At 42.1% G+C, this 15,614-nt stretch overlaps 1 protein-coding gene across 3 annotated transcripts in view; it reads left to right on the top strand.

Annotated features, from left to right (window-relative positions):
• The window catches only part of KCNAB1 (potassium voltage-gated channel subfamily A regulatory beta subunit 1), a 419,545-nt gene that overhangs the window by 134,508 nt on the left and 269,423 nt on the right, over positions 1-15,614 (top strand). Inside the window, exon 1 of one of the 3 annotated variants that reach the window (XM_082394419.1) lies at positions 4,811-7,123. The exons of the other annotated variants lie outside the window; for them this stretch is intronic. Within the exon in view, the coding sequence (XP_082250545.1) occupies positions 6,903-7,123 (221 nt within the window). The 5' untranslated portion in view covers positions 4,811-6,902. Of the gene's footprint in view, positions 1-4,810; positions 7,124-15,614 lie in introns of those variants that run through there. 3 annotated transcript variants of the gene reach the window in all.

Here is a 15,614-nt window from a genome sequence, read left to right as displayed (position 1 = left end):
CTACATCCAAGTTCCAGACAAGCTTATGAGAAATTACTTTCCATGAAGAAGCCTGAGCAAAATAGTCTGAACTGTGAATTTTTTATTCTTGCACACCTGCTTCCTATAGCACTATGGTACCTTGCCTTGAATGTATAAAGTGATGGATAAATATTGGAGATCTTGCTGATACATCTGATGTGTCAGAAGTTTCAAATTAAGGAGATATTTATCAGTGGCTGAGGGTATAGTTTAAGTGTTCATTGAGAAGCTTAACTATTCTTTAATTATATTTGGTTTTGGACTTGTGGCCTGGAGTATGAGAAGATTTGTATTGAGCCTGTCCTCAGGGTTCCTGGTAGGGGTTCTCTGTTGAAACTTTTCTTCCAGGGAAGCGGAAGGGTAGACATCTGGAAATTTCTTCTATTCAGCATAGCCTTGAGTGTTTTCTTTTTCTTTTTTCTTTTTTTACAAGGACATAGTAACATTTATTTATTTATTTATTTAACATCTTTATTGGAGTATAATTGCTTTACAATGGTGTGTTAGTTTCTGCTTTATAACAAAGTGAATCAGCTATACATACACATATATCCCCATATCTCTTCCCTCTTGCGTCTCCCTCCCTCCCACCCTCCTTATCCCACCCCTCTAGGTGGTCACAAAACACTGAGCTGATCTCCCTGTGCTATGCGTCTGCTTCCCACTAGCTATCTGTTTTACATTTGGTAGTGTATATATGTCCATGCCACTCTCTCACTTTGTCCCAGCTTACCCTTCCCCCTCCCCGTGTCCTCAAGTCCGTTCTCGAGTAGGTCTGCGTCTTCAATTGGCCTCTCAATTTTACGTTCTCTACTATTGGCCTCTCAATTTTACTTTCTCTATTATTCCAAAACCTGTGCCTATGCACATGTGGGCCCGTGCTAGTTTTCATGGCTGGTTCAATTTGTCAGAACGTAATAAATTGTTTTCCAAACCCACGTGTTAAGTATTTCTAATAAATAGGAAACTCTCACCCTAAAAATTTCTCTTTTAATCACAAATAATAGGCACATAAAGTGGCTTGCCATCTGTACATTTGCATGTTTAAAATTCTTCAGATATTAACAGATTCTTTTCTGTTTTGAATGAATCCAGTTTTGCCTGGCTGCATAATTAAATGCTTCTGGGCTCCCACAGGCTGCGGTTTCCAATGGAATATAAACCATAAGTTCTAAGTGGACTCAGCACAAGTCATTTGGTTCTGACTTTATCTGTAGGAAATTAATCAAACAGAAATATGCCAGGTAACTGGGAAATTTTTTTTTTCTTGAGTAATAGGAATAAAGTATTATGAAGTATTTGAAAGGTTGATAAAAAGTTATACTCAGAAGCTACCAAGCATGGCTGATTTAATTGTACTGAAATTTTTAGACTTTCAATATTGAATTTCTTTCCCTCACTCATAGTAAGACTAGGACTTCCTTCAAATTAGAGTCATAAAACGGCACCATTTAAAGCCCTTCTCAGAGGAGGTCCTCGCAGTGAGGAGCAGTATGCACAGTGGTTAAGAACCAAGTCTCTGGAGGCAGGCTACCCTGAGGTAAATCCCAGGTCTCCGTTTCCTGCCTGCGTCACCTTGGGCAAGTTATGTAACTTCTCTGTGTCTCCTGTTTTTTCATCTGTAGAATGGAGTTGATAACGTAGCACCTCCTCTTGGGATTATGTGAGGATTAAGTGAGCTAATACATGTAAAGTGTTCCTAAGAGTTCCCGGGACATAGGGAGTGCTGTGTAAGTGTCACTGATATTGGTAATTGCTGAGGTCTCTGGGTGAGCTTGTTTGGGAGGCGGTTAGTGACTTCCCAAAAGCCTGCTTTTAATAAATTGAAATGGATACTGATCAGTTACCAAGTGCCTGCTGTGGGTCACGCACTATTTCATGCCATTCCCACAGTCATCTGGAGAGGAGTGTTCGGGCACCCTGGTTTTCTATGAGGATACAGGCACAGGGAGGTTAGGCATCCCCCTCAGCGGCTCATGGGAAGAAGAGGCAGAGCAGAGCTGGGATTCACACCCAGCTCCAACTGAGCCCACACCCTAGAGTCCTTCCATGTTACCATAAAGACTCTACGGACGAGCATGAGAAGACAGGGTGCAAGTTAAGCAGCCTGGGTCTCTTCCTAACCAGCTCTGTCACCATGACCCAGTGACCCTTTGACATAAATGCCATAGAATCCCAAATATCAGGTAATGAATAGAGACCAGCTGAGACCCAGGCAAAACTGCAAAATAAGTGATAACTTAACTCTGTGTAATCTTGCAACCTCCACATCTCTCTGTAAAGGGACCTCAGGGAATCTTACAGCACAAGAGAGGATCTTGGAAATAAATAACGTAACCCTCTCCTGTTTCAGGTGAAAGAACAGAGGCATATGGAATGATAATGACACCCAAGGTCACAGGCAAAGTGACAGAGCTGGGTTTGGCAGCAAGGCTTAGGCCCGCCAGTGCAGGCCTGTCTCCATTGCCTCATGACATTTCTGAGGTTGCCGATTCTGGATGCCCAGGATAAAGCAAGCTCGTAAAAGGGTAAATTGGCAGAATAAGGAGATCATTAAGAACAAGTACTAGAAGTGCCTTGAAAACCGACTACCTCTTGTATCAAGAGTCACCATGTAGAGGCTTCATGACTTGGTGGAAAGGAATAAATGGGTTGTATTTGGAACTCTTCTTTGGAGCACATTTGTGATATTTGCTTAGGATGTGTAGAGTGGCATGATAATGATATCCATCATGGCCTAATAATGACTTTTAGGAGCATTTCTTTGGAGAATTCCAACAGTTTCTCTTGACCAATAATATAAGAATTAAAATAAAAACAATACTTATAGCTGTATTAGTTTGTTAGGACTGCCGTAAGAAAATACCATACATTGGGGGGCTGAAACAACAGAAATCTATTTTTTTTTTTCACAATTCTAGAGGCTAGAAGTCCAAGATCAAGGTGTCAGGGTTGATTTCTTCTGAGGCCTCTCTCCTTGGTTTGCAGATGGCTTCCTTCTCTCTGTATCTTCACATGATCTTCCCTCTGTGAGTGTCTTAGTCTCCTTTTCTTATAAGGACATCAGTCATGTTGGATCAGGGCCCACTGTAATGACCTCATTTTACCTCAATTACTTCTTTAAAGAAACTATCTCTAATACAGTCACATTCTGAGATACTTAGGGGGTTAGGACTTCAACATATGAATTTGGGGAGGGCCCAATTCTATTCATAGCAATAGCTACATCTATATCTATACCTACATCTATATTTATATCATCATTTGTGTGTCTTATTTGAACCTGAAATAATAATGGTGAGAACCCTCCAAATCCTATTGTGTGACAATGGAAAGATACATATTTGAAATTTAATTTTCCCAGCTTAATTGGGATGTGGCCCGTTAGCACAAACTTAGGAGGAATGAGCATTCTCACAGCAACCATTATCTAATTTCTGGGCCCCTGAGACCTACTGCTGCACTGATGCTGGGAAGGGTGAGCACAGCTTGGGTATGTCACCAAGCTGCTGGCTGGCTGTCAGAAAGCCCATGTAGGGTCAGACCTGGAAAGGCTCACTGTGGGCAGCCAGAAAGAGGCACTGTGAGCGTTCCTCTGGCCTCAGTCCTTTGATTCTCTTTGAGGCATGTACTAAAGGTGGATACTTGTCTATACACAAGAGGTGCAGACATGAATGTGGGGCAGTTATTGGTGCCTTTCAGGTGAGCAGCCTGTGCAAAACTAGAAAGTGCAGGGTTTTCTTTTTCTTTCTTTTTTTTTTAAAGGATTCAAGTTTATCCAAGATTTTGGCATCTTCCCATACCCCTTCCTTCCTCCCTTCTTCCCTCTTTCCTCCCTAAGCTTCCTTATCTCCCTCTCTCAATTATTTATAGAGTGAGGGCCTGCTCTAAACAAGGCACCTTGCTTGGTCCTGTGGGGGCTGAGTAGGTGACTCAGAAGTGCTCTGCCTTGCATGTTTTATTCTGATAACCTAGGCCCTGTTCTGGTCTTGGTTATGCTTTCAGGTGTTGCTCTGCTAGTTCTTGGCAAACCTGAAAGCCACTCAGTTAACTGTGTGCAGACCTCACACACCCTGAAACTCTCCCTCCTCCCTGTAGAACTGGCAGCTCTCATACCTCAGCCCTTAGCTGCCTTCCCACACCTCCTCCCCCTCAGTCAGCGCCTAAGCCAGAGCCACTGGCTCTTGACCCCTCTGGCCCTATGGTAATCACCATGCTCCGTCTTGCTTCCCAGGCTGCTTTATCCGCCCCCCACCCCACTTCTGAGCTGTTCATTCTGAATCCTCCCACTTCTTCCTCTTTTCACTTTGACTTTTTTCCTGATTCATATTGATCATCCCCGATGAGCCAGTTTAGCATGAAAAAAATAAAAGTTCTAATGATCTGCTTCCTCTCAGCCCACTGTTGTTTATTCCAGGGAAAAAAGCTTTGCTTCAGGAACTACTTCCTTGGAGCTGAGGGTAAAAAAAGGAAGCCTAGGTTCATTTGTCCCTTTCTACAACCCTCACCCCATCCTGAAGTTATTTTCTAACCACTGAACAGTAGGCAGTATACTTATTTTTTAAAATAAGGAGTGGGAAGAGCATGGAAGGTAGAGGATGAAATTCCACAATGTAATTTAAACCTCACCTGCAGGTTATAAGATGTTATGATTCATGTCTGGAATGGTATTCAAAACAGATACCTATTCTACTTGAAAATTTCATTCCTACAACTTAATTTGGGAAGAAGTGGTCAGAACTGCCATCTCTCTCTCTCCCTCTCTCTCTCTCTCTCTCTCTCTCTCTCTCTCCCCCTCTCTCTCTCTCTCTCTCTATATATATATGTATATATATATTTATCACATTGACACAGCCACAGTGTGTGTTCTCCTCACCCCAGCCAATCTCTGGGAAGACAGACCTTCTCCTCTCCAGCTAATCAAATTCATGTCCCAGGCAAAGTCCCACAGTCTATGAGGGCTGCCTGGGCATCCATGAGCTCTTTGAGGTCCAGCCTCCATCTAAGCTATTTTGTATCCCAGCAACAAGCAGTCAGGTACCTAATTGGGATTCAGTAGAAGTGTAGGGAAATGAGGAACTTTCTCTAGCCTCCTGTAATCACTCCCCTGCTTAACTCTAGTGTACTTGGTGTCTGTACCAGTCATTTAAACACTAATGTACCTCTGACATTGTTAATTAGCCTCTTTAAGACTGATTGTTTTATCCTTCCCATCCAGGTTGCCAGTTCCTTGAGGAGAAGGATAGTGCTATATTTTTTTCTCCATATTTCTCTCTAATGCCTAGTACAGAGATGGTGCTCATAAATATTGTTGGTTTAAACACTGTTCCTTGTTGCTTGACAGCAGTTTCTGTTGGAAACCGCCTTTAGAGAACTGATTGTGCAGAAGGCACAATTTTATTGTAAGTACATCTATTAAAAAAACTGTCTGACTTCTACGCATTTCAAACAGAGAGAGAAATTGTTATCAGCCAGTTGGTGCTTAGTTTGGTTCAACCGCATTTACTGAGGAGTTGCTTTGCACCTGCTACTGAACCAGGCAATGTTCCTGCCTCACAGGAACATTCTGAGATGACAGGAGGTGTCTTGCTGCCTACCCCTGCCCTGGGGATAATGCTTGTCCTCACCAACGGGTCATAGATGACCAGCGGGCAGTGTACACAGTTCCAGCCACCTGGCCTGGACCTTCCTGGATGGTGACTTGGACCTGCAGCTTACCTAGTGCAGCCCCCTTCTGGGTGGTGCCAAATTGCTGCCTCCTCGCCCATCCTTCACCCTCCTTTGGGAGCCAGAAGAGATTTGGCAGTGAGTTAGGTGACTTGACTCTGAAAAGTCTGCACTGTGCCTTTTCAGTAAACTTCAAACTTATCGGCTTAAGAAATAATGTGCAAAGGGGAAATAAACGCTGGTAAGGCTAGTAACAGGGATTTCAAGCTGTGTTTTAACAAACCAGTCACAGAGTATTCACGTGTTCATTCACTGGCATGTTCCGTGGCAGGAGCACCCCCATCCTGCCTTCCCCCGGTTCCAACTGTTGTGCCGCCTCGGGATTTGGTCTGAGCCTGGGCAGAGCCCCCCTTTAAGAGCAGCCCTCCAGCTTCTATCACAGCAAGAGTCTGGTGGAAGTGATTCTTGCCTTCGCGTCGCACACAAAGGCGAGGAGCTCTTTAAAGGGACCTTCCTGCTCCTGCGTGCAGCTGCTAACCCGTGTTGGTGCAGACACAATGACCCAGGCTTCCGCCTGAAAATGAGTGGGGAGGGGTCTTGAGGAGCCCCCACGGCCTCCCGGAGTGGGGCAGGGAGGGAGCTGACAGCCGGAGCGGATGGAGACCACTGGTTCCGGGGGAGCAGCTTGCGATTAGCTGCTTCTTGGGATGCTCAGCGCGCCAGTAGAGCATCCTGCCTGTGGTCCAGAGGGTGCTGGCGGCGCATCTTGCGGTATGCCTGGGTGGATTTGAGCCATCGCCCCGAGGCGAGCCCGCATTCAGACGCCGCGGACAGGCACCTGGCGGGGCTGCGTGCAGTCAGCACAAATGCTTAGCTACAGGCGTCTGCCCAAGCCTCCCGACTACATGGATTTGGCTGTTTAGTCAACCGAGATTACTGCCCGGGAAGATTTGCCAGCCTGATCTGCGCTCCAGCTGCTGTGACAACTTCAGGGCTAGCTGTTTACTTCTCTCGGTGCCTGGGACTCTCTCCTGCACCGCAGCCACTCCTGCCACTTTCCCTGGCTCTGAAGTCAGCCGCGAGGACTCCTCTGCCCCGGGGAAGGGGGAGCAAGGAGGGGTTAAAAGACGAGCAGACCCTCCCAACTGCTCGACCTCTCTTGACTGCTTGTGTTCCGGGGTTCTGAGAGGGACCGTGCACTGCCCCGGGAAGCAATGCAAGTCTCCATAGCCTGCACAGAGCATAATTTGAAGAGTCGGAATGGCGAGGAGCGACTTCTGAGCAAGCAGAGCTCCACCGCCCCCAATGTGGTGAACGCAGCCCGGGCCAAATTCCGCACGGTCGCTATCATCGCACGCAGCCTGGGGACCTTCACCCCTCAGCATCACATCTCTCTCAAAGAGTCCACCGCAAAGCAGACTGGCATGAAATATAGGTATGGATGTAAGATTCTCTCTGCCCCGGGTTTCCGTGTTCTATACAGGTGCAGTGGAGACAGTTCAGCGGTTTTGAAAAGTGACTTACTCATTGGTGGGCTGCTTAATTTAGAATTCTCAGGTGTCTTTAAAATAGCTCCTTAGGAAAACCCAAGGTGGTTGTGTTGTGTTGTGTTGTGTATGTATAGGATTTAAAAACTGTGGCCCATTTTGTATATTTTAAAGTGTTACGAACACCTTAAGAGCCATATGACTTCCAGTCTGCAGAGAATAACACAGCTGCTGGAAACTGGTATTGAGATCAGGGCAGCTTTTCAAGAGCAAATGTGCTTGTCCTATTTTATGGTATAGACTGTAGTTTCTGTGATTATACTATTAAAAATAGTTTCCATCTAGTACTCTATTATTTATCTTTTGAAAGCCCAAGGTAACAAATGATATGAAAGCTTTTAAGGAAGTTTTGTTGCAGGGAAGAAACACCTATAATGGTAAGTTAGTTTGAACACTGACATACTTAAACCTAAATTACTGCTTGAAATACAATGCAGACCTTGTTGTGAAATATGGAGAAAAAGTCAATTGTTGTAATACCGCTGGTTTCCTCATACATTTTTAAGCTCCCTCTTCCTCTGTGTTGCTTTCCAGAGTTGGAAATCTTCCTGGTAATGGTTGATGTTCTCTTTAATAGGGAATGACTGAAATTCGATAAGTAGAAAATTCCATTATTCAGTTCTGTGACTCCTGCCTCCTCATTGTATCTGCTTTGTGCTGAGTCTTCCTGACTTTATTTCTTTAAAACTACTGTGCTTCTAGTCTCTAAAAGTCTTTGCGGATGTAGAGAAGAGCTTATGTTGCATCTCCCAAAGGCTTTGGTGACTCTGGTTTGCAGATATGATTTTGTCCATTATTTATATTTAACTATTCCTCATCTTTGTTAGGAACCAGGTTTTAGGATATAAGGAACTTAATGCAATTAAAATAATGCACACCTAAGACTATGTTTCCCATGTGAGGTTTCTGAAATAAGCATTCAAACCAATTTCTATAAAAGTTGTCCTTGAAAAAGTTTCTTTGCAGAGTTAACAGGAAACTTTAACAGGAAATCTTCTCATTGAAAAACACCAAGTTGTTTTGGTATATTTTTGAGCCATTAAGAAAGAAAGCCATGAATGGGGTGGATGGACCCACTAAAAATTATAGCTAAAGGTCTTTGCCCCAACCGCAGTACAATGCAAGCAACTGACTCCAGGCAATTCCTTGAAGTGTCATCAGTGTGAGAACCTCTGCTTTTCTTGATATTTCCATGGTGGAGAATGGGACCCCACGACAGGTCGGTAACTAGGACTGCAATCTCGAGTGCATTGGCATTTTCTATTGCTGCTTCTGTGGCACACACCCAGCCCCTGCCCCGTGGCCATGGCGTTGCTCTGCATGCAGTTCAGCTGGCCAGATGGAGATGGAGAGGAGCTGCTGCCTTCTCGGGCAGGGCCCCTGGGAACGAGACACTCAGGGTTAAGGCAGATCGCAGAGGTGGTTTGAACTGTGGCCTCCAGCAGCACCTTGAGCTTTCTTTTTGTAAACCAGAAGGAATAAAAAGTAACACCCTTAATTTCTTGTGGCAGAGTTTCATACTTGCTTGTGGATCAGTGTATTGGAAGAGTTTGGTCTTATGAAGGCAGGAGATTTCCATTAAGTTTCCTCTGGTAATAACAGCTCAGCTCAGATTAGATGATAATTGTCTCTCTTTACCAAAAGCTCAGTGTGTAAGATTCACTTGGGCATCTTTCATTACTGGCAACTAAAGACAGCTCTTTTCTGACAAAATGCTAGCCATCTGCAGTCTTCAGGATAACTTGAGTTATTTGTTGTTTATGGTGACTGGACAAGTTACCTTGTTTCCGCTCCCCCTCTTATTCTGAATTGTTCCATTGATGACAGGCCGGTGGCTTTGTGTGTGTGTGACTTGACCCCTTTCTCTTTCAAATTCTACTTAGAGTGACCTTTCGGAAAGAGATTAGGAGGTTATACCAAATGTACACTCAGACTTTCTTAGGATTGGAGAAAGAAAGAGAGAAAGACAGAAGTGGGAAGGAGAGAGACTAATAACTATAATACACTTTATAAAAATGACAGAAATAATTTTATGAGCTGAGTTATCTTTTTCTTTGACATTGATGTCACTAAAATATAATGTGCATGTAGGGACTATTTATTAATGATAACAAATAGCAAAAAATAAAAAATAATGCCATCATGTTGGGGAGGTAATTGGCTTGGGTAAATAATCAGGAGAATGCCTGAAGGAACTAAAATCAGTGGCTAATTGTGTTTACAATAATATTCTCATCCTTGAAAATGATTTCCATACACATAACTTAATCTGGGGTCCACGAATCCTATAGAAAATCAAAAATATTGTCTTTTTGTGTGCATTTTTGAGGAGAGGGTTCATAGCTTTGGTCAGAATTTTAAAAGTGTCTACCACTGAATAATGGTCAAAAAACAGTGTTGTGGAGTGAAGAGGTATTCATTTAGTCAACAAATATTTACTGAACACCTGTTCTGTGTCAGGAACCCTATTAAAACTGGGTACTAAAAGGTGCAGAAACCAGACAAGGTTTGGGGCTTGCATTCTTGGGAAAACAGACCATGAATAAGAAAACACACAAATACATAATAATTATCTACTATGAGATATTCTTATGAAAGTCATATTTTGGGGGGTCATAGTCATAGCTCAGCCAACCTGTTTGTCCATTTTGAGGTTACCATCTCTGTTTCAGTTCCAGAGTTATGGTTGCATCTTGGGGCATGAGTCATTGTGCCCATATCTGCCACCTATTTGCCATCCCAGGGACTTCGTTCAGGTTCCATCCTTGCTGTAGGGTGCTACCTGGCCATTGAGGACCTACTTATAACCCTGATAAATGAGTAGAATGCCTTCTACTCACTTAATACCTTATAATTTTTAAAGCACAGCTCATATCATAGCCTGTAATTACCATCCGTTAATCAGGAACTCATGAACTTGGGATTTTAGAAAAAACTAATATACACTTGTATGAAGTATCTGAATTCTGCAAGAATAGAATACTCAAAGCCACTATTACCGTCACATCAGCATTGTGCAAGAATCTTGCATAAAATTAACTATTGTTTCAAGGCTGAGGATGAGAAAAAAAAATCCCCTAGAACAATCTGCTCTTCACATGTCACTGTCAGAGCAAGAGAACAAGATTCCACCTGCCATTTATCTTGGGGACTATCTTGTGTGTAAATAACACAGGACTATTATGTTTCTTATACTTGTGCCTTGTTAATACATGAGAGGTCCTTTATTTTAGTTTTGCATATATTTTTAATGTTAGAGTTCATCATACTGTGTTAGAGTTTGATGTATATTCTGTAACCATATATGATAGATGTATACATGATATATATATACATGATAGATAGCACATAAATGTAAGTACATATGTGAACTTTTTATCCTAAGAAAGCCAAATCACTCAGAACACAAGTTAAGCCAGATTTGTTTGGTTGTTTTTGCTTGTTTGATTGGTTGGGTGTTTTTTTAAAATAGCTTTTTAGAATGATCTAGCTACTAGTGTTGGACATGATCTCAGAGCTTTTGATATTCAGAATTGAGCACATTTGTACTAAGCTACTCCCCTATTCTAAAATTGTTACTTTAGTTCCAGAACAAGTTGAATATCAATGAACCCAATTTCATGAAGAAGAATTTTATCTGTAACATATACATTATATCAATATAACCTTGTGTTATATAGTTGCATAAAACATGCTTTGAAATTCTTAAGAGAATTATTTACAAGAAGGAAACTGAGCAATAATCTAACTCCACTAGAAAACTTCTCTTTTTTTTTTTGGAGTTAATCCACTTAACCACTTTTGTCATCATTAAATTCTTTTATTCAAATGATTATAGATCACAGGAATTCACACACACACAAAAAGTACAAGGAATTTTGGCGTGCCCGCAGTCATGTTTTCTCCACTGGGAACATCTTGTATAACTATAGCACAACATCAAATCTAGTAGATTGACATTGGTACAATCCACAGAATTTATTCAGATTTTACCAGTTATACATGTATTCACGTGTGTATATGTTTCTATGTCTATGTAATTTTACCACATGTAGAAGTTTGTGTAACCACCACCACCATGAAACATTAGAATTGCTTCATCACCACAAGGCTTCCTCATACTACCCCTTTATAGCCACGTCCACGTACTCCTCCCCAGTCCCTAATCCTCAGCAACTAATCTCTGATCCATCTCTATAATTTGTTTCAAGAACATTATACAAATGGGATCATACAGTTTATAATATTTTGGGAATTGGCTTTTTTCCATTCTGCATAACTCTCTTGAGACTCATCCAAATCGTGCGTATCAATAGTTCATTCCTTCTTCTTGCTGAGTCGTCACTCATGGTATGTATGTTTCACAATTTTTTTAACCATTCACTGAAGAGCAATCAGGTTGTTGTCATCATTAGATAACTTCAGATACAACGTTATCCCCAAATTTCTTCAGTGCCATTCTGTAGCTCAGGGGATAAAATCCAGACTACCTAACATGGTACCTGAAGTCCTTCATGGTCTGGCTTCCACCATGCTTTACAGTCACCACTCTTTGTTCTTATCTTATCTCTGACCACTTGTTTTATCAGAAGTACCTACTTGAGAGAGGACTCCTTATAGTACACTGGACCTTCTTGGTTTTTTATGCCTGTGTATCGTTTTCCATGCTGGTCTTTCTACCCTGGAATTCTCCTACCTCACTTGAACAGTTAGGCAAACTCCTATGCATCCTCCAAGACCCAACTCTAGCCTAACCTTCTCTGTGAAACCTTCCTTGGCTCCACCTCATATAACATTAAATACTTGTTCTTTAGTGCCTCCACTGCATCTGATTCTTACTTCTGATATGGAAACTATTGATTGCGTAGTGTTGCTATTATCCATTTACATCTATATCTTCCTCATTAGTCCGTAGCAGCTTGAGGTTTGAATTTTGCTCATCTCTGTAACCCCAGAGTCTAACCTGGCACCTGGCACATAATAGCTACTCAATAAATGCCTAGAAAATGTATGACTACATATGTGGGGCACTATGTGAAATGCTGTGGGTACAAAGAGTCCTCTCTTGGGTGGTTCCTCTCTTGGTTGTTTACAGTTTAGTGTGGCTAGATATCTACACAAAAAGGCTGCATATGTTAAGTGATACAGAGAAAAACTGTTGCTGTAGTTTGAGGAGCCATCATTCACCAGGGGCTGTAGGAATCAGGGAGAGGTTTCATGAGAAAGATCAGGGAAGCTTAATATTGAGAAAGGAGAAATACCAAAATGAGCAGAAAGGAGGAGGAGAGCAGACAGACTGCAGCAGCGGGAATAGCCTGTCCAAGACTGTGCCTGCCGTGCTGAGAAATCATGGAGTAGGGCAGAGGGTTCATACAGGGAAGTGGTGAGAGAGCATCTTGTAGAGGCAAAGAGAAGTTAGATATGATACACTGGAGGTCAAGGCAACCCATTAAGACATAAGGTGAACATCAGCAGTGGAAGAACCATTTCAGATTTTTAAACAAGGTATCTGGTTACAAAGTTCTATTAAGAAGGAATTAATCTAGCAGCTGTTAAAAAGAAATCTAAGAGTTGTAAGTTTGAAACAAGAGAATTTATGTTGAATTCCATAACACTCTCTATTTTCCTATAGAGAATCAAGACTGCATAGAAAAGACTCAGACCAGATGCCTTTCCCAGGCCCTTCCTTCCCTAGCCTGTTTATTAAAGCGCACGTCTCATCCACCGTTCTTTACCTCCCACGAATGGTGGGCAGATTTTGAATCAAAGCAATTGAAGTGAAAGATCAACCTTGTCAGCTGATTACGTAAAAGGCACTGAATGTGTGTGAGTGTGTGTGTGTGTGTGTGTGTGAGTTTGCTTGCGAGCCTCCGTATGGGGAAAAGTGGGAGGAAATAGGTGGGCTGAAGAGGAGGAAGGGGAGAAGTGCCAGCTCTGTGGCTGTGTTTCAAATAGAAATATCTGATTTTAGTCCAGAGAAGAGAGCAGCTTGGTTATTTAAAATGTCATTTTCTTGGGTAAAGAATGCCATTGTCATTTTCACTTACACCCATGGGTGTGGGCTTTCCTCTCTTCCTCAAAGCAAAATGGTGAGAATGGGAGGTGGAGAAACCTTCCCGAAAGTTAGTTGCTGATTCAGTCTCATAGAGTTTATTCCACCTCTGCAAAGCACCAGCCAGAAGTCTGGCATCCATGGGATGGTGAGAAAATGGTAGGAGGGGAGGGAGCCTCCTGGAAGTTGTTAGGCAAACGTAGTTCCAGTTCTGCCATTCTGGAAGTGTGTGTGTGCACGATATGTGCATGTGTATGTGTGTGCACACATGCAAGTGAAGGAATCTATCCAAAGTGTTTCCAGAAACAGCTTGTCTTCTAGCTGAAATCTTCAATTGGGTTGCTACAGATGGAGCCCTTAGTCCCAAATCCATTCAGTGACCCTCTTTAGAAGTGCTCTCATTTTATAGAAATTCTTTTTTTAAAAAAATTTTCTGTAAACATTTGCACTTGTGGTAATTTGAGAAATGTTCTGACAGAAGAAGAAAAAAAGTCCCATTACATTAAAAAGGAAAGTCAGATTCATGTTTCACTTTGATTTTTTAAATTCATTTCATCAGATGCATAGTTTATCATTAGTATATGAATTCAAGAACAGATGAGATTTGGGAGCAGTGAATCTGATCAAAATATGGGACTCTTGATTTCTTTGAGTATTCTTCAAAACTTTTTTTTTTTTGGAGAGAATACCACTTTATGAGAATTGAATTCACAAGCATTGATTCATACTTTCCCTTATAAGGATTTCAAAGCCATTCTGAGAAACAGTCATCAGAAATAATAAAAAATGATTTGATGTTTCAAATTAATCATGCTGTATGCTTACAAATATTTCTACAACCCGTTTTCCACTCTTTTCAGAATTAGAAAATAGAGTGATACTGAAGGAATTAAGGCCAAAAAAGTCTTTCAAATTTCCATTTCAATATTCAGAAATTTTAATCCTATGTAATCACTAGAAATAAGTGAGTTAGCAGTGGATGTTGGCACTGAGGAAACTTCAGATTCCATCTAGTTCAGTCACATCACTTTATACAGAATGACCAGTGCCTTGGTTAGAGTTACTCAAGGAGCTGATGAAAGGGTCAAGGCCAAACTCAGGTCCTGACTCCAAGAGCAGGATTCCTTATGCTCTGTTAGCTTCTATGCTGTAGCTGCTTGATCATGCCCCATTTTTTAACACAGGAAAAAAGCACAGTGCATGAAACGCTTCTAGAAGGGACAATTCCTTTCTATACGTATGCACAGTCTGCGGTTCAAGCTTTTATCTCTAGAAGAAGCAAAGCCCTGCTGTGCACTCAGAGAGCCAGACCTGCTTTCTTCATCTGCTGCCGAGTCGTGAGGACCCCAAAGTGCCCCCGCAGCAGCTCTCTACTTGTACATATTCTGAAGCTGGACATAAATTAACTTTCAGATGATAGTGTGCTTGGTGTCACAGTTTCTAAATAAATGGTGTGTCAGAAAGAAATCTACAAACCCATGGGCACAGATGATCGGACAGGGCTACATATTAACCCTGGATATGAAATGCTCTTTAGGGCATTCAGCACTGAACATACTTCACTCTCCTCCATGCTTTGAGAGATTACTTTGAAAACTTGTTCCTGAGAGTCAGAATCAAAATACATTTAAAAACCCTCCTTGCAGGTTGATTTTCAGTCACTCAGATTGGAAACAAAAACAGAAGCCCAGCAGTGATTTTTTTTTTCTTGGAATTGACAACTAGGGAGGACTCTGAGAGCCCTTGCACAGGCCATCTGGTCCAGCCCTCATGAGAAATCTGTCCTGTTTTTCCAATTTGCACTGTGCAGCAACTACTTGTAAAGGCCCCTGAAGAAGTACTGTGTAATCTCCTTTCACGGCAGTCATGAAAAAAATTTTGGCTTGTCTTTCTAAGAATTAGAATCATTTACTAAGCTCTGAAATCCTCAGAGGAAGAATAAAGTGAGGGCTCTTAGAATTCTTGTCTATTGTCTGGACCCTAACAGTCAAAGTCAGGTTGAAAATGATGATAGAAGATTGAGAGGCAGGAAAGCAAGGGCACAGCAGTGAGGCAAGAGGGGGAACACAGTGGTGTGCCGGAGGCTCCCAACCTCCTGTTGACACTTGGGGAGGGAGATTCCTTCCCATTCTGGTCCCAGCACCTGCTCACCTGGCCTGACTGTTCTGCTGCTAAACCATCCAAGAGTAAAAAAAAAACACGTCACCATAAGAAAATTCCTTCTTGCGATCGACTCAGCTCCTTTCAAGCTGCATTGGAAGCTTCTTGGCCTGTACTCAATTGAAAGGAAAATGAGCTAGCCATAATTTCCTGCCTTGTAAGTCTTC

This window comes from Balaenoptera borealis (assembly GCF_965194805.1).
Source record: "Balaenoptera borealis genome assembly, chromosome: 5".
In the NCBI taxonomy this organism is placed as follows: Eukaryota; Metazoa; Chordata; class Mammalia; order Artiodactyla; family Balaenopteridae; genus Balaenoptera; species Balaenoptera borealis.
Note: the sequence above shows the minus strand (reverse complement) of the source record. Positions and strands in the feature narration are given on the sequence as shown.